Source organism: Rhinolophus sinicus, linkage group LG13 (genome assembly GCF_036562045.2).
Source record: "Rhinolophus sinicus isolate RSC01 linkage group LG13, ASM3656204v1, whole genome shotgun sequence".
Classification (NCBI taxonomy): domain Eukaryota; kingdom Metazoa; phylum Chordata; class Mammalia; order Chiroptera; family Rhinolophidae; genus Rhinolophus; species Rhinolophus sinicus.
In genome coordinates, this window is record NC_133762.1 from 57,462,120 (window position 1) to 57,487,455 (window position 25,336).

The window sequence follows — 25,336 nt, forward strand, 5'->3', positions numbered from 1 at the left end:
CAATGTCACCAGGACTCAGACTCATATTTGGGTCTAACACTAGTTTCAGGTTTAAAAGCAGTTGTTTTGGTCTGGTAAGATACCCTTTATTGGGAATCTAGCATTGGCTTCACTTTATTAACTATTATAAAACAAGAACAGAACAATGCTTTCCTGCAGCTTATAAAATTCATCTTAACAAATCTCACATACATGTACACAGACCTGTTGAATCATCATCATAATTCACAACTAACAACACTTCCACACAGAGCAAAATCATAACAGTCAGCGGGTGGCGAGTGGCATCTTTGGACATGAAGGCAGGGCACCATTTTAATAAGTTACCCTTTTCTAAAAGGAAGAGAGAAGGAGAGCCCCGGACTCTTGGTTCTGTCACTATCTTGGTTTGTGACCTGGGCAATTTACTTGGCTTTTCTGGAGTCATTTCTCGTTAAAAATAAAAAGCTGGAGAAGAGCACCTTCAAGGTTCTTCTAGCACTGAAATTCATGTTTTATCAAACACATCTCAGTATAGAAGCTGTATAAAAAAACCCACCTTTGCTAGCAAATCACTCCTTTTCTTACATACATTTCCTAACCAACCACTCTCTACATACATTTCCCTTCTCATCACACTGAGGGGACTACACAATTTTAAGGTAATGGCTCATATTATAAATAGCAGGACCATAGTCCAAATTTCTTGATATACTTTTAAAAGCTTCAGGCTTAGGTCACAGTTAGCACTGACAAAAGATTAAACATCATTTATGGCAATCACCATTATTTGGTAAATATTTAAACTAACTAAAACTCAACTATCATTTGAAGAAAATTTGCCAACTCAAAGTTATCTACTGACAGAGGAAAAAACTAAACACTAAATAAAAAATTAGAAAAAGATAAAAGGATAATGGTAACTTAAAATTTCCTGTCCCCTTTAATAGTCTCCTTATTCAAATTTTAAAAAATTAAGTATCTGGCTGTTGTAGATAGTCTACATAACCAAATGAATAATAATTCGATGAGACTGTAATTTCAGTATGGGACTTCAATGATGCCCACTTGATTGCCTGGCAGCTCTATCCAGACCTTTCACATTTTTCTCCCCCAATGGATCTCACAAAAGATAATCATACATCCCAAATGAATCTGCTCTCATTGTTATGACAACCCTGGCAAGATAGGAAGGTATCTTTCCTAATTGTGACAAATTAGGGAAGAAACTCAGAAAGGTGAAGTGATTTGTCTCAAGGCCACACAGCCGAAAGTAACCAGAGCTGGGATCAGAACCCAAAATCTAAATTCCCAAAGCTCATCTTCTCTCCACAATTCTATGGTTAGTGATTAATTTTCTTCTTGATCCACCTAACTATTGCCAAAATAATAACAACAATATGAAAATCATGAATAACCACGGACTCAAAACTAATCTTCAAGTAAGGTCTGACAAGAGTTCTCCATTAATGAGGAAGATTTTTTCCCCCAAACCAAAACCAACCAACCAAACAAAAAACACAACTCCACAGTAGTCTTGCTTAATTCAGTGACAAGTTCTCACTCTAATTCCAACACACACAGATGCAGAGCCAGGTAACTGGTGAGGAATGAGGCCTAAGCACCTGCCAGTCTGAGTCTGGCTTCAGTCCATGTCACTTGGCAGCCCCAGTCCCACCAGGATTGGGAGATCGGGCAGGTGCCGACAGTGAGATGGTCCATGAGAGTCAGAACAAAGTGAGCAGTGTCTATATTTCCAGGAGGGCAGCAAAGCAAGTGGTCAGTACCACCCTTGAAGCAAGAGCACAGCAAAATTGGACACTCACAAAAGGATGTGTAGACCACTTTATATATCTAATAACTCGGAAAGGCAATCAAAGTACAAGTGATTATACCATTCAGGAGACAAGTGAGTATATGCCAATTAGTTCTGTAGTCTCATACATCTTTCATTCAGCTAAGATCATTCAATCATATTAAACTATTAAAAATTAATATGAACAGTTGGGTTCTCTTGCATCACAATGGGATTAATTAGCTTTATTTAAAGAACTAATTTCTCTTATCACCTTTACTTCCATATACTACCTGTATTCTGGATATGCTCTTAATATATACCCTCCAAAACCACTTTCATGTCAACTGAGGAGGGAAATTAACTTCTCCCTGTAACTGTCCATTCCAGCTCATGCTCTACTATGCTTTATCCTATCAAATTATCCCAAGTCAGGCCCGTCCATTGTACTTACTAATGCCTTTATTTCTGTAGAATGTCACATTTTTCCAGAGTCCTCTCATACTGTTCCCTTTCAGAAATGCTTCATAAATTCTATGCATTCCATAAATATTTGTGCTTTCCAATAGTTGCGATAGGCTATCGCCCTCAGGACCTTCAAAATTTCTACTTCCCAGTCAATTATTTATCATCCACTTCCTCTCCCCCTCAGGGCAACGTCAGACTACTCATTTTCTTAATCCTTCTCATCATGTGAGATGCAAGGAACAGAGCCATCTCCTTGGCTCTCTGCTCCCACCTAAGGCCAGCCCAGCCCAGCCCACCTCACCTTATCCAGGACTTCACTTCTGTATTTCTCTCGCTCCCCAAGACTACCTTGTTCTCTCTCCCTCACTGGACCATCCCCAATGGCAAGCAAACATACCTTACTACCAACTACCTTAACCCCTGCCCATCACACATGCCGCCTACTCCAGCTAGCTCCATTTTCCATCTCCCTACTACATCAATATCTCTACAAAGCCTTGATTATACTTACTACCTCCACTGTCCAGCTCTCATTTCCTCCTCCATCCTCTTCAGGTGGGCCTCATTCTCCTAGAACATTCTCAACCACCTACATATCATCAAAGCCAGTGGTCAACTGGCTGTTCTCCTCTTACCCGATATCCTTCTCCAGGTAATCAGCACACATATTCCTCTAGTTTCCTTCCTAGCTCCCTGTCCACATCTTTGGTTGGCTGTTCTCCTCCATCAATCATGGAGCTAGCCCTCTTCCTTCTACGACACAGATTCTCTCCCTAGATGATCCCATCCAGTCTGTGGCTGTAAACATAACTGTCCAACACAATGATGGCTCTTGTATTTTTATTTCTAGTTTCAACTGCTCCCTGACTTTATTTCCATTCCCATACTTCTTCTTTTTTTTAAATTTATTTTTAAATTTATTGGGGTGACAATTGTTAGTAAAATTACATAGATTTCAGGTGTACAATTCTGTATTACATCATCTATATCTGTTCATCCTTTATCTTTTCAAATCTACCTGGCCCTCCACCAAAGCCATCATCAGCTCTTGTCATTTTTCTAATTTCTACCAACCTCAAGCAAATGAAGAGAAAGTAGATGGCGGAGAGGTAGGAAAGCCTAAAAGAAGCCGTGAACTAATTATAAAGACTAGATTACAACTTTCAGGACAAAACTAAAGAAGATGTCTACTTGAATTTCTAGAAATTTAAAGTTAGTTTAATTTTACTCCAAATTCTCAGTGATTAGAACTAATTTACTTTAAAATCTGACTCATTTCTTGCATCTGCAGTGTTTTAATAAAAAGACTTACCCTAAACAGTAAACCTGCCAAGCTCTGGGCAAACAAGTCCTTTATTTGTTTATCCTTTGGCTTCTGCATGACAGCTTCTGTTATCCTGAGTAGTATTTGCAACATCTGTTCCCTGGGCCACCGAAAATAAAAGCTCATATTATTAATCACATCTCCAAATCACTTTAATTTATAGGTACGAGAAATTCTCTTAAGAATTCAGCAACACTGATAAACATGTATTACTCAAAAGTATTACAAATCTGAACGCCCATTACATAATACCGTATTTTATCAAAATAAGTTACTTTACATCCTAAAAATAAGCATCTTGTGCCCACATCAATAGGCAGGATAAAATAGGCATCATCCTAGCATGATTTTTTTCCCCTTACAGAAAAGGGAGACAAGATTGTTTCTCCAACTGTGGTGGGTACTCAGTGAACAGCTGTGCCTAATTGAACTTACGCAGCACCATTTAATTTCCACATCCATTATGTTACTTAACCTGTACAGTCTCCCTATCTATCTTTGGGACAGAAAATAAAACCGACTTTCTGGTCTTCATTCTGGGGAGATAAGCAGTCAGCATTCTGTATGGCTGAACTCCAAAGTACTCACAAAGGTAGGAAGGTTTGGAAAGGTCACCACTGCTCACTTTGAGGCATGGAGCTTTGTGCCTGAAATATCCTGACTGTACCACAGGGCACAACTGAGAAAGCTGCAATCATGACATCTCAGTTACAGTGTCCCCTACAGAAGAGGTTTTTTAATATAAAAGGTCTTTGAAGAGTATAAAGCACTAGAGAGACAGAATAACACTACTAATTAAGATAATAGTAATAAGTTCTTTAGAATAGCCAAAGGCCTTTTTTCTAAGCTAAGTTACATTCTAATCAGAGCATCTGCTCACTTTTTCTTTTCCCAAATCCCACGGGGAAAAAAAAAAGAACACATTATCTTTTGTATATAATGGAGGTCTATTTTTTCTGAGGGGAATCACCTTGGTTCCTTTTAACTTCTCCGTTAAGGTTTTATATACTAACCATTCATTTATCTTTATAACTTTCTCCCTGCCCTTACTGCTCTTTAGTGATAAAATCGAGAACTGGACAAAGTCATCTAGTTCAGGACAGATAATCTCTAAATCATAGTTCCTTTACATTTTTGTCATATTTCTGCATACTGGGACAGTATTTTCTCTTAACATGACACTGAATCTCATTAAACTTCTCATGGTTAATGACCTCTAGGAACTTCCTGCCCTATTTGCAGCTGACCCTATTGGATTTTCGTCCTGAGGTGATCTGTTGGCATATATTCTGCACTCTGTTCAGTTTGCTTCTGCTCTACACCACCCGTGGATTCCGGAGCACAGACTGAGAAGAGTCATCAAGTCATGAAGGATCTGGGCATGCATGCATGGAGCACCTATGAAGAAGTGAGGGAAGAAACGGCAGAACTAGAGACAGCCTGGTGCTCACTACATTCAGGGTCCCCAAACCCCTGTCACAGGTGGGGGGAAAGGCAGCCCCCGATGTCATCACTGCCGGCCTATATTATGGTGATGCTTAACACAACGGCAAAAAAAATGACTCCTTCCACAAGAATGGTTACATACCCATCCTGCGAACATGATGGGAACAAGAGATGTAATAATTTCAAATAAGACCACAGTCATGGGAACTACTATCAAAAAAAGCAAACCGATTGAAGCAATGACTGACAAAGACGCAGGGTTAGTTTAATTTCTGAACCTATGAAAGCTTGGAAATTCATGCAGAGTCTTCTGGAAGAAAATGAGGATGAAAAAATTGTCTCCAGTTTGGAAAAATCTTTCCTAACAGTTTTGACTTCAGCTTGTTCCACTGTATTCCGTGAAACACTCACTTTTGGTCACTGCTCCTCAATGGAGAACTACTCAGAGGGTAACAAACTTGTATCAGAGCACATGAAATTACACATATGAGCTATCCCTGTGTTGGCAAAGGAATAGGGTTTTCCTGCACTCTTTATGATTTATCCTGTCCTCACGATCTCACACAGATGGCAATACTGCTCATTCACACGCCAGTATTCACTGTCTTGGGACCACTTCTTAGCTCTTCCCTGGCTACAGCCCTGGTACAACCCACCATCACCTATGGCCACAGACTTTGCGCTCCACCCACCGCACTGTCTCTTCTCCACATATCAGTCGGAGAGATCTGGAAGCATAAATCAGATGTGTGTCACACTGCTGCACAGAGCGGTAGCCAGTGTCCTCCCCGCGGCCAGCAGGCCCCATGCAACCTGGTTCTGGCTGGTCCACTGCCTCATCCCTTCTCAGTCCACCTCTCCCTCTGTCTTCTCCACTACACTGGCTGTCACCTTGTCCTGCCTGGAACATACTGCGCTGGTTACCTGCTGTTCCTTCCCTCAGGCATCCCCATGGCTCCTCCGTCCCTTCCCTCAGGGCTCTCCTCGGAAGGCTTTCCCCCATACCTGATGAAAGAAACTCCCCTGCGCTCCACACTGGCCCCTTCCCTTTTCTCCTTGTTCTCCTTAGCACGTAATACTACCAAAATTGCTTCTGTGTTCATTATGCCTCTCAGTCCACGAGGATGGAAACCTCATGAGGAAAGGAACATTATATGTCTAGGGTACCTAAATCCTCATAACAGAAGCTAGAAGGGAGGAAGGGAGGGGAGAGGAAATCAAAAAGGGAAGGAAGGGATTGTCTGGTACTAAAATATGTAAGAAAATCTGATGCTAGGGAAACAGGTCACATACCTTTCTATGCTCTACTGACTATTTGTTGGTGAGTATTGTCATCTGTTTCTATAATTTGTTGGAGATATATAATATATATATATATATATATATATATATATATATATATATATTTTTTTTTTCTTTTGGCCTGGAAATTTCTGAATTATTAAATTACTGAGAATTGCTTGATTTTATTTCTCAAAATTTTCACCAAAAAATTATGAAAAATATAAAAATACTATTAATACAGTAGTATACTGAATTCATAGTTTTCAAAGGAAAAAAATATCAAAAATACTATTGCTATAACTATGGTATCAAGGAGCAGATATTTCAGTTGAAAGCATACTAGCATTTCTCATCACTTTCAATATTACTGACACAGCTTTTAACTTTGTTTAAATCATATTCATCACTCTAATACTTTTAGCTTTAACAACTGCTTCTTGGCAGAGAGTGCTAAGTTTTAAGGTCTGGGAAAGATGACAGTGGAATTTACATCTTAAAATAATCATTGTGATACTTGCAGTTTCTGTGTTAGTGAACTTTCTGCAGGACAGGATTCCTCTGGGCCCACCCTTCCCTCATCTAAGAAAGGGCTGCACTCGATGGCCCCAGAGGTCCCTGCCAGCTCAGTCCTCCCTCATTTCTACAGCTTTCACCAACTGCAGACAGATCCTTCCAAAGCACCCTTTGTGCTGATGCGAGGATGTTCAGAAAGGGAATCTAGAACATAGGTTTGGTAACAAAGACCTGCCAAGGATTTCCAGGAGGGAAGTGTGCCACCAGTGCTGGTCTGCAGTGGCCTCAGTGGACTGAGGGCTGAAGCCAAGGAACAGTGAGAGGAGGTGCTGACCACAGCGAGGCAAGCAACGAGGGCAGCTGGTCTGTCTGAGGAAAGCGGCTGGTGGGAGAAACATGCAAAGGGCGGGCAGGAGAGACGTTTTCAAGGCAGAAATGAGGGGCTGCCTTTCCGATGCATTAAGAAGATGAAGTGGAAAGTGGCTCTGAGAAGTCTGGTCTGTGGCTGAGAACCTCTAAAAATACCTCAGAAACTGGAGTAATGTGAAGATACTCATTATGGGAGAAGGGCACAGGAAAACGCATAATGCATTGTTTACCTTTAGGGATATGATAAAAACACCAAACAAAAATGAAAGATAAAAATGAAAACACTTTGCGTAAGTATGGTTTAACAATGCCATTACATTTTTGACTGCACTATTTGTTCAGTCACTGACAATTTATTATTTAAAATGATTGTTTTTCCAAAATGAATTTAAAACTTCAAGTTTTAAGCAATAAAAGTCAGTTAACTGGGCTTATGAAGAATGATCTTATAAAATACCAGTTACACTGCTTTTCTACAGAACTGTTCATTGTCAGTTTAAAATGGAAAAATCTGCTATTAGAGTAATATGACTATTCTTAATTCAAGAACATTTTAAAATCAATAATGACAATAAATGAATTATCAAAGTACTAGATGCTTACTTTCCTCATAATTCATAGAAACTATTACAAAAGAGTGATTATCACCTTATTGTTAACTTTGTAAAGCCATATAAGTGGAGGCTATAACATTTTAATTATTATGTTGAGAAACAAAAACATCTGTTTTACAATATTAATTAATTTGAAATAATCTTACCATGTCTTTTTATTCATTGTAAGCTCCATTATCATGCGCCTAAAAATAATCAAAACAGCTTTACAAGCATCAACTTGTTCTTTCAAGAGTGTGGGAACTTCAGCACATGGTTCCAGCAAAAAGACGTTTGCAGCGTTTGTCAAAAATACCTTATAATCAACAAATTTTACATTAGAAAATATTATTAAACATATACATCTGAACAAATTTTGCTTAAGGCTAATGATACTAATTTTACTTTGCCAATGAATCACCTTTGAGTTATTTCACTTAAGGCAAGGGGTACCAACACATGCTCAAGTTTTTCTTTTGTTCACCTCTTAGAATAACTTAAATACTGAGACACCTGCAAGAACTTTCCTAGGAAAAATTACTATTACATGATAATATTGTAACTTTAGAAATTTTATGAATCAGAAAATCTTTTGAAGACTTCTTTTTGACATTGTCTTAAAAAGAGAGAAAGAAAAAAGATAAGACAGGATCACTGCCTTCGGATGAAAAATTTTAGGGTGGGGGAAGGGAGAGGAAGAGGAGCTATGGTCATAAAGTGGCTGGAAAGAACTATCTGATTATTGTTCAATCTCCCAGCATATGAACGACTTGCTGACAGGAAGCACAGCCAGCACCACCCCACAAGGGTGTGGGAACCTCTAGGAGCAGTGACTGCAGGAAATAGCCAAAGCCACATGATTGACATTACACATCCTCCAGAAGCATGTATTCTAAATATGGGAACTATACTGAACAGTAGCATATAAAACCTAAATGAATTCTTAAGATAAAAACAGATTTCAAAAAAATTTAGGTAATCAGTTTATCACTCTATGCTCTGCCTCAGACCTTTAGGATACAAGTTCACTGTCCTCTACCATCAAGGGTAGTTCAGTAGAAAACTGTGAGAAGCACTGACCCAGGCTATCCTGTGGGATGTTACTACTTATGGGCACTGCAATAAAATAACAATGTGCTACCATTTAGACCAGGGTGTCCAAACTTTTTTCAATGTTTTTCACCAAGGGCCATATGCGGTAAAATACACAAACAGCTGGGCCACTCACGCGAGGTGAAGTACGTATTGCCTCACCTGGTTTATTTAAGTAAACTAAATATATTTTTGGAATTTGCTGTGGGCCAATAAAAAATGGATCGCGGGCCGCAGTTGGCCCGCGGGCCGCAGTTTAGACACTCCTGATTTAGACAGATGACACTAGGAACCCTCAGTTTAGGAAATTCTGAGTTGTCAGTCTGGTGATGAGGATGGATCTACTGTGAATGAAATCCATTAAGACAGTATCTCAAAACAGATGCATAAACTAACGGTAGAAAAGAATATATTCAAAAGTCAAATGGGTGAACTAAAATGTTGACAGCCTCTAAGATTATCTTATGTAATATTAAAAAGGTATCCTGTTCCAATTTTCTAGGAAGAATTACTAAATAATAGTTGATAATAGATAACAGCAATGATGAAGAATTTACTAGCCTTCAAGTAAGAAAAAAGAAAACAAAGAACTTTTTTATTAAGAAACTAGAGCAGTTTTAGTGACTGTTTTTCAAAGAAGTATGCCATAGGTGATATATTGCAATACAGGTGTTTTCAATTCAATGTATTTGGCTTCTTGATTTGAATTTGAAACTTTTGCGTATTCTCAAACAAAAGTAAGGAGTCATCATATATTACACTTCTTTCATTTTACTTTTAAAAAAAAACATCAAAATGCCAACTACCTGAGTATTTCTTATAATCATGTTTTATATGTAAACATGTTAGTATACGTTAAGGTAACAATAAACAAAACTAATAAGTCCATATCATACTTGTCAAAAGCAACTATATACGAGTACTACCTATCTATCTCAACAAACCTCCATTTGGCCACTTTTTCTTAATGAATCAAGCAAAGGGCCAAGGTACTGGATATAATTAGTAAAGAAACAGCTATTTAAATCCAAACCAAATATTTTTTAAAACTATAGCACTATAACCAAAATTATTTTCTTGGTTCAGCCAACTAGATGTAACTTATCCTTTCAGAAAACAAATAACACTCTTCTGAATCCATGGAGATAACTGATATCCACAACCCCTACCGGCTGACACTGGGATGGCTAACGATGGCAATATGGCATCCGCCTGGAGGAAGGGGCTACCAAGGACCTCAGAGCAGGGATTGCCGCAAGCATTTGTTTGGTGGTCCAAGGGGTTATATTTATGAGCTACACCAAAGTTCTTTGAAGATACTCAAATAAAATCTATTGATTTTTTAAAGTTAATTTCAAATTATCTGATTTTCATTGAAAAATGCAAAAATTCATAACTTAGTGTATACGCTGCTAATTAACCTGAAAATAAAAAAGGATTCCATGATAAGAAATCCTATCAAGAGACAGATGACAGAAACACAGTGTCATTGAAAACTAGGTAACATGCATGCCATCCCCTAACTCAACACCTGTCTTCTGTGTGGGAGGCCTAATTGGACACAGCTATACATGTGGAGGCAGAATGGAGGGTGGGGTGCTCAGGAGCAGAGGAAGGAGAGGCACCCTGTATTTTCACTTATACTCCTAACAACCTTCAAGCTGGATTGGACCAAGAGGTAATTTCCCAATCCTCATTTTTGAGATAAAATCCTGAGGTCTGGGGGAGATTAAGTGATGAGCCAAAGGTGTTCTTTCCAATGTTCCCAAATGGTATCGATTCTATTTCATAAATTCATTCAGATAAAAATCTAAAAATTATTGCATTAATCATCATTCTTCATAAACACAGGCAATTTTTAAGAGGACTATTACTTGTAAGACTATATAGTCAACCACACATAACTTGCAAATGATTTAGGTAACTAATTACCTGTGTTCAGAAGATATTTTTAAGATTTAAATCTCAGTCATTTCACATTCACTGTATAACCCTTCTAAAAAAATTGCAAACACTTCATTATGTTTCCTTGGACTACAAAAAAAATCTTTACAAAGGTAAAGTGAAAATCAGGAAGTCAACTCAGAATGAGAATTTAAGAGCTGTTTACTGACAAAAGGCAAAAACTATCACCATATTTTATATGTTACCCCAATAAACAATGCTCAAATTGACTTCAGGTGAGGGCCTTTATGTCTCTGGCTGCCCGGCCGCATACCTGCAACATAGCCTGGGCCCCAGCTTTCACATTCTTATTTTCTTCTTCTGTCACACACCCTCTGCTCACAGCACTGGTGAAGGAGTATGTTCGTCCCCAACTGGAAGATCGCTTATGACCAGAACTTGCAGACGCCGTCTTTAGAAAACAACAATCAGTTAACAGAAAGGGAAGAAGCACACGTTCACCTATTTAATTCCTTATGTTCATCAGAATTCGCAAAACTATAGGTTCTAGGAGGGCAAGTTTTTTTTCCATTATGTTCACCACTCTACTTCCAGCACCTAAAATAGTGCCTGTCATTTATCCGCTGAACAAATAAACATCCAATGACTGAATGAGCACATAATACAGACCTTTGAAATGTGTGATTAATTCCATTTGCTCCTGACTAGTTATTAAAAATGATTTCACCAAAATCAAAATTATGTAATTAATACAGATATTTTAAAATGCTATGCCTTTGGTTATCAATATTTTTAAATGTTAGTCATTAACTGCTATGAGAAACACATACTTTTAGAAATAATTTCTCAGACTAGATTTCAAAATAGCATGCCAGAAATATAAATATGACTTAAGCCTCTTTTGTATTGCAGGAAGAGGTCCCACTGTCATTTTAGATTAATCTAGCCTGTAGCTTTATTGGACACAGACTAAAGAGGTCCATTCTGACAGTACCCACTCTCTGAGGACAGCACCCAGCCCCGCAGTGAGGCTTACTTCTGGTGGAGATAATGCTCTTCTTTACTGAGTTAGTCCTTTCAAGTGTGTAACATCAGACTGCTTCTGGAATAGGCCACTACACAAGAAAAGGTTCCCCAAACATTCCAAATTTAGTTTCTCAAATGCTATTTAAACATGTCAACGATAAGACAGTGACATTTTTAGGCTTCTACAGAGATGTGTAAAATATGGCTTATTAAACAACTCTTGTGCAATGAATAATGAAACTGCAATGCACATGTGGACCTAGCCTGAGGATTAGGAGATAGCCGATGATCTTGAATACAGCACACAAGCAGCCTCACTGAGGCAGGAGCTCAGCAACACAAGAATATCGCACATGATATTAGGTTGGTGTAAAAGAAATTGCAGTTTTGCAATTATTTTTAACCTTTTAAACCATAATTATTTTTGCACCAACCTAATACAAACGAGATTCACCTGCCTGTGTCCCACCAACTGGGACCCTTGATTGAGCAGGTAAAATGCTGCTAAAATATATATACTCCCAACTGAAACAAGTGATAAAATATTACCTCCTTGATGCCAGTCTCTGAAAATCCTAATTTTTCAGCATCTTCTTGGGCGACTTCTTTTTTATCTGGTTCCTCCATGAACACAGGTTTTTCCTGGAGGATCCACTTTCTGTACACTTGAACTACTTTCCTTGTTATAGCTATGTCACAGGAAGGCAACAAAAATGCCTAAAATGACAAGAGAAAACGCCGTTTAACACCATACAAGCTCAGGTCACTACAGAGCCACACAACAGACATTTCCAATCACCGTCACCAATTTCAGACTTTCCCTAGAAACACACAGCTGGTAAGTATACTACACAGGACCACATATTTTTGTGCACACCAAACTTATCTGAGGAAAAAAGGAATTTTCATAATTGGTCCAGAAAATATAATGCAATTTAAACATTACTTATGTATTTTGAATAATTTTTCCATAAAAATAACCAAAATGCAGACCTGTACAGATATTTTAATTGGCTATATAAGTAATTGTTCAACTGGGAACTTTTCCCCATGAATCAGATATAGGTTACAATAGACATACTAGTACAGCCAGTCGCAGCCAACTGTCACATCTCTTCCCAACTTCATGTTCAGTGACATCATGTTAGTAGCTTGAATTGGCCACAGTGAAAGTATTTACACCACAAGAAGTTTGCAAATGATATCAATTAGGGCTTTTCATTTTTTTTGTTTGTTTGCCTTTACCTTGTCTTTCTTTCTTCCTTTCCCTTCCTCTTTTCCTTCCTCCCACCCTCCCTCCTTCCTTTTTTGGGAGCCAGTTGTTCAACATTTACCAGCACACCAGTGAGTAGATACCAACATTAATGAGAGCACCGGCCAGTTGTAGCATTATGCACATTTATGTGAACTTTTTAACATTAAAGAATCCCCTTACATATCTACACGTGAAAATTATTTTTTAAGTTTTTTTATTTTTTAATTGGGGAAGGGGAACAGGACTTTATTGGGGAACAGTGTGTACTTTCAGAACTTTTCCCAAGTCAAGTTGCTGTCCTTTCAGTCTTAGTTGTGGAGGGCGCAGACCAGCTCCAGGTCTAGTTGACCTTGTTAGTTGCAGGGGGCACAGCCCGACTCCCACACGTGAAAATTTTGATTTAGTAAGATTTCAAAAACGTAACCAAAAATGTAAAGGGAAAATGTATTTGCCTTTTTAATATCAGCTTTAAGAAATATTTCTATATGAGGGGTGAACATGAAGAAGTACGCAACACTCCAATGAATGCTTTCATTCCACAGATGAGGAATTAAGATGAGACCCAGGATACCTGAGATATTTTCACAGGTTTATAAACTTATTAGTAAACAGCGAATCCAGGTCTTGATCTCAAGTTTCAGAGATTTGTTTTAATACCATCATAAAGCTTCATCCTTCAGGATCCAGTTGGAGGCAGATTTCAATGTGACAAGGTTTCATGCAATATATAATCTCCACAGATGGTGCTCATGTCCCATCAAATTTCAGAATAGAGGAGTTTGTGTTATAACAAAATTGCAACATATCAATGTATCAACTAATCTGATGTGTATTGCAAGAAAGATCAAAGAAAATGAAGAGTATAACATACACTGATGTCCTATTCTAATTTTGTTTCCAAAATTTTACTACAAATATTTTCACACAGACTTTTACGGTAAATAACACCTACATACCCATCTCTCAGACTCTACAATTAGCACTCATTATATTTGCTTTATCACACATATGTCAATACACCCCTCTATCTATGCTTCTTTGTTTTTGTTTTTTTTTTGTTAAAGTTTATTGGGGGTGACAATTGTTAATAAAGTTACATAGGTTTCAGGTGTACGAGTCTGTAATACATCATCTATATATCATAATGTGTGTTCACCACCCAGTCAGTTCTCCTTCCATCACCATATATTTGATCCCTTTTACCCTCATCTACCACCTCCTTCCCTTCTTACTCTCTGGTAACCACTAAACTATTTTCTGTGTCTATGAGTTTTTGTTTCTTCATTGTTTGTCTCATTCCTTTGTTGTTTTCAGTTTTTCAGTTTTATATACCACATATCAGTGAAATCATATGGTTCTCGACTTTTTCTGTCTGACTTATTTCGCTTAGCATGATAAACTCAAGATCTATCCATGTTGTCGCAAATGGCACTATTTCACCTTTTCTTATGGCAGAGTAGTATTCCATTGTGGATATATATCACATCTTCTTTATCCATTCATCTATCGAAGGACACTTTGGTTGTTTCCATGTCTTGGCCGTAGATAAAGCTGCAATGAACACTGGCTATGCTTCTTTCAATCCATTTTATTTTTGATGCATTTCAAAGAAAGCTGCAAAAATCAGTACGTTTCACCCCTAAACATTGCAACATGTATATCACTGGCTGGGGTTCAAAATTTGTTTATCATACTTTAGGTAAACTTAATAAACAGTGAAATGCACAAATGTCAAGTGGACCATTTGATGAGTTTTGACAAATGTACACAACTATATAACCCAAATCCAATATCAAGGTATACTATATTATCCTCCTCCCAGAAAGCAAATATAAATCCTCCCTGGAGAAAAATAAAATCATAATAAAACCAAAATTATTTGTATGGACAGTCTGATTAATATGATGTGCAGCATATTAATAAAAAAATCAGAAATATGAGAAAAATCAATATTAACAAAGCCACAATAAAAATAGACAATATTTAAACATATAGGAAACCTAGATAAAGTATCAGAAAGAGATGTAAATTGAATAGAAAAATAAAATAACCAAAATTAAAAGCTCAGTGTATATAGGTTGAAACAGAATAGACACAGCTGAAGAAAAAAACTGAATAAAACATCAGAAAAAAACATGCAGAAGAAGCTTGGAGAGACAAAAGGATGGGTAATGCAGAAGAGAGGGTAAAAGAGTACAATGAAAAAGTTACCCTATATATGGCTGGAGATATAGAAGGAGAAATTAGTAAAAAGGGGCAAAACTAATATTTGAAGAAAAATTGGCTGAGAATTTTATCAAAATTGATAAGAGATATTAATCCACAGATTTAAGAATCACAAAGTAACACAAGCAGGATAAATAAAAAGTATATTACAATAAAACTGCTGAAAACCAAAGACAATCAGAAAATCTTCTTAAAAGCATCCAGAGAATAAAGGGCACACTTCTTCTGAAGGAACAACCACATGAGTTAGCATGACATCTCAAAGAAGCAATGCAAGCCACAAACATGGAGTAAAATATTAAATGTGTAGAAAGAAAACAGCGGCCAATATAGCATTTGACATCCAGAAAGAATATATTTCTAAAATTAAAGCAGAATAGAGGCATTTTCACATAAGAAGAAAATAAGAACATTTTTACTAAGGGAAATACTAAAAGATATTTAATCTTTAGGCAGACAGAAAATAATTATAGGTCAGAGATTTGGAAAAGGGATAAAAATACAATAAAAGTGTAATTATTTAGATAAACATAAGTGAATAGAAAAAATATGTATGAATATATAAGAATAAAATGATAAAACTGGGTAATTATAGTAGTTCTGAAAGTGATGATATATGTATGTATTTGTAGATAAATAAAACATATTATATGTATTCATAATATGGAAGTCAAATACATAACAATGGCATATAAACTGAGAAGGAGTAAAATGGAAATAAAGTACATACTAAGAGGACAAAAGTTGAAATTAATGCTAGATTTTAAGTTACACAAAGTTGTTAACCATTCATATATTACAAATGAACATAAAAATACTAATCTGAAGGAGAAAAATGGGATGCTAGAAACAACCAGTCTGGAAGAATTCGAGACAACTAGAAAAGTAGAAGGTAAGATAGTAAACTTTAAACACAACTATAGAAATTGTTATGTTAAATGTAAGTGGAATAATGCTCCAATCAAAAGACAAATTGTAAGGTTGGATTTAAAAAACTATATACCATTTATAAGAGGACACCAAAACATATGGATATGGGGAGGTTGAGAGTAAAAAGTCAGAAAAAGATACGCCATGCAAACACTAACCAAAAGAAAATCAGTAAAGCTATAGTAAAAATAGGCAAGATCAACTTTGAGGGGGTGTGTGAAAAATATAACTAGAGATAAAGAGATAAAATTCTTAATGATAAAAGATTTAAAGAAACATGTATTTCCAAATCTCTACTGAAACTAATAATTATGCCTCAAATGTACACACACACATACACACACACACACACACACACACACACACGCATCAAATACTGATAGGCTGATGGAAAAAAATAGACAAATCCAGTCACAGTGGGATATTCTCAGTAACTGATAGAACAGCGAACAAAAAATAGTAAGAATAGAGAAGAGATGAACACATACTTCATGCCTCCTTACTATATCCTCCATGTCTCGACCGCTCATATTTTTCATCTCTGCCTCTGAGGTGCATGCAGGATAATTTCTTCATATATGTCACCCAGTTTATTCTCTCTTCAGCTGTTATCTAATCTATTAAACTTACCCAATTGAGGTTTCCCTTTAATATTTCAACTGTTACTTTTTTTATTTCTAGAAGTCCTATGTTTTTACTATTCAAACTGGTGTAGTCATCTGTTACAGTTTCTTATTTCTACAAACATGTTCAAGCTTGTCTTTTATTTCTTTAAACATGTTGACGGTATTCATACGGAAGTCTCATTGTATAACTAAAGTCCTCGTGAGGCTTTCCTGCTTCTTTTGATTTGTGTGTCTAGAAAAGTTTTGACTTACAAATTCCTAAGTAGAACAATGAGTGACCCCAAATTACTATACCCAGCTAAACTGATATTCACATGTAAAGACAAAAGGAAAACATTCCCCATCATAAAAGGACGCAGGGTATAAAGCTTCCAAGACACTTTCTCAAAAACACTCACTTGGTGACAATACAAGGCCAAACAAGAAGTGAATCAAAACAAGTTATTTTAGGAATGTAAATACCAGGAAGAATGAATCTAAAAACAGAACCAAGGCTAAACAACTTTGCACAGTAGGATTCCAAACCCGAATGCAAATAATGGTAAATTTGTAATATAAATTTACAATACAGTGAAATCAGTAGATGGGGGAAAGAGACTGCAGAAAATACGAGGCTGCTAATTTCGTATATTTCAATACAAGAAATAAACAAGTGCTATTTGAAATTACAACATGTAGCTGGAAAGTGACTCCAACACCTTAGTGTAATAAATGTTTTTTCATTATAGCCAAGTCTTTTAGCAATTAATATTTCTTGTGGTAAAAGAACGTTTATTTGAATTTCAGCAATTCCTTTAGTTTTGTTTTCTTGTTAAATTCAAGAACAATAAAATTCAGAACTCTTCATTAAAACTCATTAAAGAGTCATTAAGAATTAAAGATTATATTACCATAAAGTTATTCTGTCAGTTCCCCACCATTACCCCTGGCACCTCTATATACCTACCCTTCTCTCTGCCTTGTCTTCAGTCAACCTCTGTCTGGTTTCACCTTTTCCTGCCTCTGTCCATGGCTGCCTGCCTGCCTGTCCATCTATACTTGACTAGCAAATTCTGTGTCTACCTGACTGTCTAAAACTACCCACCTATCCATCTACACCTTATTTCCATCTCTGCCATCTGGCCTTTCTGCAACCATCTGTCTATTCTTCTATGCCTGCCTGCCAGTTTATATCTATCAGCTCATCTGTAAGCCCTCCTATCTGTCTCTGCCAGACTGCTTTCTGATGGTTTATATCCTGTCTTACTCATCTCCTCTCTGCTAGTCTCTTATCCGCCTATCTAGCTAGCCAGGCCAAGAGCTACACATATATAGAAAGAAATACCTAGAGTGATGCTCTTCCAGCATTAATATGGTTATTTATATGGTAGTGCTTTGAGTGATTTGCTTTTATTTTCTCCTTCATGATTATATATGTGTTAGTGTGTGTGTATACAGTGTTTATATGAATGTTATCTAATGAACATTCATTTATTTTCATTAAAAAAGCTGTTCTTTAAAACGAAAGCAACAACAAACAAGACAACCTAAGGAACAAACACCCTTTAGAGCACTGCTTTGAACTTTTGAGATCATAACCTAAGTAAGACATTTTACAGAAGGCTACATGTACTTGTATGTACAGTATATACATAAATAAATCACAAAGTTTCACAAAAAAATACTAATCCTTACAACATGCATTGTGAAGTATTTTGGTCTGTTCTATTTTACTATATTTCATAATTTTTAAAAAAAAAAATGCTGTTTTTTGACCCACAAATTTAATTTAATGACCTATGAATGGTCACAACAGGTAGTCTGAAAAACACCAGTTAGAAGACAAGTTTCCAGTGGTACAACCCAAGACCAGAATCGCCCTCCCTGAAGCACTTTACCACTGTCATCCTGCCTGCTAAGAGTAGCAATAAACTGAGGCTGCCCTGAACCTTGCCAAACCTTATCCCCCTTCAGTTACCATCTATTTCCATTACCTTTAACTCACTAAATCATCTAGTCCAAGGTGACTTGCACTGTTAGTACCTGCCCCTAGCAGCCCCTCATCAGCATTTATTCCCCAGGTCACACACATTGGCATCTGATCTTCTGTCTCACACTATTCTCTGTACATACACACATGTCTTATCTCCAATGTGTACTTTTTGAATGTACATTTTAAACTTTAATATCCTTTAGTATTGAATAGTTTCTGAATAATTTAAAATTGAAAAAGAAATTATTATGAAAGAAGATATTTTGCCTTCCATGAAAGAAAAATTCATCGTTGACCAAGAGAGGGCAATAGAACACAGTGTTAAAACACATGCCCCTTTTCCCAAATGTGTCTATTTCAGTATTTTAACAATGCATAATACTCATATTTTAAATTTCATATATATTATTTTCAAATTAGATTTGATTAAGATTATGAAATGTATATAAAATGTTTTTGAGCTTCATGGCACAAAGATGTCTCATAACTTCAGTCATAGTCTGCAGCTACCTCAATGAGCCAAGCTACTTCATATTTGAATTTAGATTGGATTTAGGATTTAGACTGAATTTAGAATTTAGAGCACACTGCCAGGGGTAGAATGCCAATAATGGACGCAGATAGAATTATGTGTATGCTAAGTGAACAATTACACAATGAACGTAAAACCACATCAACTTAGCAAGTATCTCTTGTACAAAATGGTATCTACTCTTATTTTTAAGCATTTGCATCCAAGGGTTTAAAACACTATTATAAAACTGGGTCTAATATATGGTGATGGAAAGAGAACTGACTCTCGGTGGTGAATATACAATGTGAGATACAGATAATGTATTAGAATTGTACACCAGAAGTCTATGTAACTTTACTAACAATTGTCAGCCCAATAAACATCAATTTAAAAAAAACCAAAGAAAGAAAAAAAACAACAACACTATTATAGATCAGGGTCAGCAAACTTTGACAATCCAAATCCTGCCACTTGATTTTTATAAATAAAGTTTTATGGGAAAACAGCCATGTTTCTTACATACTGCCTGTGCTGCTTTCAGACTACAAATGTAGAGTTGAGTAGCTGCAACAGAGACCATGTGATCAGCAAAGCCTAAAATGTTTACTATTTGGACCTTTGCTGTACAAAGTATACTGACCTCTGCTCTCGATCATATGCCCTCTAGTATCATGATGATTTCAATTCAAATTAAAAGTACAACAGAGCTTCACTATGGCAACATTAATGGAGGGAACAGGGTAGATTTTTAAATCATGGACTATTACGATAAAAGAATGTTTTGGCAGCATGATGTGTACAGTATAGATTAGAAAGGAATGATACAGAAGGTGTGGGGCTCCAAGGAGTATGCTGTTAACCATGGTCAAAGGAAAAGGAGAGAAAGGTAGTAAGACAGCCTCCTGCATGACTTGGCCAGTGATGGCTCATAGGAGAAGACAAGGAGCCCAGGAGGGCTAAAATTAATATGCACACAAGAATGAAGTTCCCTTTAAAGAAGCAGTCAAGTCAGAAGGAGAAGTTGACATTAGGGAAGAAAATGAGCTAAGCTCTGGCTTTGTGAACATGAAGATCACACAAGAAGGTCAGATGAGATCCCAAGTGGGCACTTTAAAAGGCAAGTCTGGAATTAAAACGCAAGGTCTGGACAAAGGGCTTGCTTAATTGGAACTCATACGAGGTCTGCCAATTAAGTTCACGAACTCATCCTAGAAAAAGTGCTACATACGTCATTGCTGAATATCACTATGGTCACCTTCTATGTACTTCCGTTGGGAAGCTATGCACTGATGCCAGCATCTAGTCCACCTTCAAAGCAATTTTGGAACTCTTTTTCTGGAATGGCCATCAGAGCTGTCCTTGTATTACCCTTGATGTCCTGAATGTCATCAAAATGTCTTCCTTTCAATATTTCCTTCATCTTCAGGTAAAGAAAGAAGTCATTGGGGGCTAGATCAGGTGAGTAAGGAGAGTGTTCCAATACAGTTCTTTGTTTACTGGCTAAAAACTCCCTCACAGACAGTGCCATGTGAGCTGGTGCATTGTCGTGATGCAAAAGCCATGAATTGTTGGTGAAAAGTTCAGGTTGTCTAACTTTTTCACGCAGCCTTTTCAACACTTCCAAATAGTCAACTTGGTTAACTTTTTGTCTTGTTGGTACAAATTCATAATGAATAATCCCTCTGATATCAAAAAGTTTAGCAACATGGTTGCAACAAGGTCGCAAACTTAATTGTCAGACCTTGTACACCACAATGGTTGCTGGCACTGTATAAGCAACTGAAGGCCCCAAGAAGGAAACTGTGGAGGTACAGAAGAGAAGACTCAAGCCCAGAATATTGGTCAACTCTTATAATTTGTGGTAAAACAAAAAGAGGGGCCAAGAAATGAGACAGAGAAGACACAGTCAGGGGGCAAGAAGAACCAAGGCACTGATGGGACACAGAATCAGAAAAAAGATTTTATAACGGAAATTTTAATTACAGATTAAACAAATATTTCCATAAACATTTTTTATTCATTATAATACAAAATACAGTAAAACCTCTAGATTGTTGTGAACTATGCCTCTTCCTAAAAAGTTCTTCATGGCACATATGCATCACTCATATGTGTACAGGATCTCCCTCTTCTCCTCACCAAAATTGGTCTCTACCATTCAAGAGCCTCAACTTTCATCCTGGTGCATGGACTGAATAACTATTTGCCAACCATACACACATACCTATAAAAGAGCCATCCTCTCTGTCTTCCAGGGCACCAGTACCAAGACACACATGGCCAATGGCTCCACTGCACACTACAGAGTTCCTGTCTTCTCAACTACATCGAGGGTGCCGTTTCCTCTGTCAGATGGCTATAACTTAGAGTTTCTCCACAGCAGCATTAATGACATTTTGGGCAGGACTGTTCTTTGTGGGGTGGGGGTGGGATAGCTGTTCTGTGCTTGTAGGATATTTAATAACATTCCTGGCTGCTACCCGTTAGATGCCAGTAGCATTGTCCTCTTCCCCAGTTGTGACAACCAAAAATGTCTGCAGACATTGCCCAATGTTCCCTGGGGGGCAGGAAGGGGGGGTGGGGTGGGACTCATACTCAGTTGTTGCTCTTGGATGCTAATCATTGCCCCAGCCTCTGACCTCTTCTGTCTGCTTCCCCTGCTTGCATCTTGTTTTCTGTTTGCACTTTTGCTCTTCCCAAGGCCTTTTCACCTACCACAGTTTCCACCATAGGTCTGTTATGTCAATGTCTTAACCTCAGCTCCTTCCTTTCTTTTCATTCCCCTCCTCACCCTTTTTTTCTCTCATACCATAAATACTTCTAGCATACGAACATGCCATAGGCCTTTGCAGGGCAGGTACAACTGTTTGCAGAAAGCTCCAGCTCCTTAGAGAGCATCTTAAGGCTCTGGAAATGATACCAGCCTTGGGCTCTTCTTTGCTATGTTCATTTGTGGATACATATGCAGGAATGGCTTTCTTTTCACCTACCTTTGGGTTTAAAGTTTGTTATGGAAACATGAGGCACTTGGGGGTAATTTTGCTCAAATATAAAATTTTCCCTCCACATATAGGAATTTTCCAAAAACATAATTTAAAAAAATCATGATTCACCACATGACAAATTAAAAGTGGAGTTACAGGGCTCATTATTTAGTCCTGTAATTTAGCCCAACTAATCGATAGTTATTTCTTAGTCAGTAAAAGAACAAGAACAAAAATCTCTTCAATTTCATGAACTTGTAACACACACTTACACACACTAACCTGACGAAATACTTCATTCACAAAATTCACATAACCTCGCGTTGACAGGAGGATCCGCTGCACCATTTCATAGACAGTGCGGTGCTCTTCCTCAATGCTACAAAGGCTGGAGTTGCTGAGTCTCCGATCAGACAAGGTGCTGCTGTTAGAATGGTTTTTGTCCAGCTCTGCGGGCCCGCCACCCTCCAGCTCCGGCGTCCTCTCTTGCAGTGCACCACCACCAACAGTCTGGAAGAAAGTTATTACTACTTATGAGTGATCCTCTGTGACACTCAAGGACACCCAGCAAAACTGAAGACTTGCTTTATTTTAAAGACCTCTAGTCATCATCAACTTGAAGGCAAGCTTGAAGCACAAGAGGGCTTCAGAACCCATGCTTACCAACTCCCCAATTCAACTAACCTCTCCCCAACTCAGTTATTTTAACAGAAAAACCACTAAATTATTACAGAGGGGCTGTCAAATTTTATCAACCTAAAAAGTTTATTTATATTTGTAAAAATCACAGAATAAATTGACATGTGCATAAATTTATATTATCATCAACTTTGGTCTTTATACTTCAGCACCCACTCTACAGTTACAGAGATGTGATATCAGTGGATATTTTGAAGGTACAATGTTGGAAAGCATCGTTTGATTCTTAAGACTAACTGACACCTACATGAAGGAGTGCCAAGATTTTTAAAGGGTATCAGAACCTTGATCTGAGTTTTATATTCAGATTCTCAGATCAAACTTAACTGAAATATTCATAAAACTTTAAATATTTAGAAGACTTCAAGAGCACAAATAAAATAATTCATGCAATGAGTCACAAAATTTAACACTGTTTTCTGCTCTCATTTCCCCAGAGAATTAAAGGTTTCCTCCAAACATGTATAATTTCACTTCATCTTTGTAAATTCCACTATAATTCTTTTAAGTGCCAAACTATATAACCACAATACCACTAAAATTCTACCCACTGTGAATATTTTTTACAAGAAGTGATAAGATATGAGTAGTACAAAATAATTTTACTAACTACCAAGGACAGTTTGAAAGTAAAGCTGATATCGAAATAGTAATCTCTAGGGAAAATTAATAGATTATACTTAAAATATTTTTTCTCTTCATGCTTTAGCTATTAAGCCTATGTGGCTTATCAAAGGCACTGTCACACTGTGAGATGAGCCACCCTATAGAAATTATTTCACCTTTCTGATGGATCAACTATCTTCCATAGAAAAATTAAGTTTCACTCATTTTTACTGATAAATACAACTCAATACCTGTGACTTTTTGATCAAAAACTCCCATTTTCCCCACAGACCAAAAAAAGGAAAGAAAAAACATATACATACGCACATATGTCGCAAATTTAAAATGGTCCCAAATTCTTTGACACTCCTTCCATAGAGAGGTGGAGTCTAAGTCCCCTCCCTTTGGTCCATGTGGACTATGTGACTCTGTTAATCAGCAGAATACAGTGCAAGAGACTTGTGCCAGTTTCAGGCCCAGGCCCAAGAGGCTGACAGTCACCACTTCCCATCTCTTGAAACATTTACTCTTGGAGCCCTGAGCAGACAGGAAAGAAGTCCAACTACCCAAACAGACACTATATGGAAAGAGAGGCCCAGCTGATGCCAGCGTTCCAACTGCACCCACCAAAGTAACAGGCATATGAATGAAGTTACCTTGGACCTTCCAGACCAACCAGCCACCAACGGAAGAACACCATCCATTGACCTCAGTTAACACCACATGAAGCATAAGAACTGCCCAAACAAATCCTATCCAAATCCCTGACCCAAAAAGTGAAATATGTAGTACGATAAAATGGCTGTTGTTTTAAGCCACCAAGTTTTGAGGTCATTAGGTAACCAATTAGATAACACAGCAATTAGATAACTAAAATAATGTAAAGAATTATATTTAAAGGCATCGAGTCATTTAAAAAATAAGCTCTGTTATCCAACTAGAACATAATGGTGGCACAGATGGATTTCCCATCATGCCATAAATAGAAAATTACAGTTGCCCTTGAACAACATAGGGGTTAGGGGTGCTGACCCACTAAGGAGTTGAAAATCTGCATATAACTTAAGTTGACCCTTTGCATGTACAGATTCCCAACTACCGATGGAAAATATGTACTTCTCCTGATAAATCAATGCTTTTCTTAGCTCCCTCCACAATAGGCTGCTTTCCAAAAATATGTGTATGTTTTGACAGACATTTATAATTATAGTAAGTAATGAGAGTGAAAACAAACTGATAATCCAAGTCTTCTCATTTCTTGTCTCTTTTATGAAGATTAACAGTCAGAGCATGAATAAAAACTAACCACAGAAAGAGGTCCATTTTCTGCCCACAACAATGAAGCTGGAATTCTCAACTATTATTTAGTATTAGTTGACTTGGAGGTAAAAGCAAAAATGATTCTCTTTAGTATGTTGTGAAGCCTTAGTCAGTGAAACAGACATAGGAGACATACATATCTGCTTAGACCAGGCCTGCACTGCCAGGGCTCAGGAAATTGCATGATACAGGCTACCACTTAATCCTTCCTCTCAATCCTCCCTACCATCCTGCTTTCCTCTCAAACCACAGCTCATACTGAGACTTGTTCATCCTCAGTGTCAGGCTCAATGAGGACACCCACAAAGCAGGTGTGAAACAAGAGACGCAACTGCCATTTTGTTGGTGATGCCTGATGCCCCTCAATTCCCCTGTCATGATTTGCCTGCATGGTTGGGGGCAGCCTACGT

The 25,336-nt window shown here is 37.4% G+C and overlaps 1 protein-coding gene across 5 annotated transcripts in view; it reads right to left on the reverse strand.

Moving 5' to 3' along the window:
* Window positions 1-25,336, reverse strand: part of RALGAPA2 (Ral GTPase activating protein catalytic subunit alpha 2) — a 332,722-nt gene that overhangs the window by 217,901 nt on the left and 89,485 nt on the right. For all 5 annotated transcript variants that reach the window (XM_019712539.2, XM_019712535.2, XM_019712536.2 and 2 more), the window contains 5 exons: window positions 22,584-22,811; window positions 12,344-12,511; window positions 11,082-11,219; window positions 7,939-8,087; window positions 3,555-3,666 (listed from right to left, as the gene is read on the reverse strand). In XM_019712539.2, the coding sequence (XP_019568098.2) occupies window positions 3,555-3,666; window positions 7,939-8,087; window positions 11,082-11,219; window positions 12,344-12,511; window positions 22,584-22,811 (795 nt within the window). The remainder of the gene's footprint in view (window positions 1-3,554; window positions 3,667-7,938; window positions 8,088-11,081; window positions 11,220-12,343; window positions 12,512-22,583; window positions 22,812-25,336) is intronic.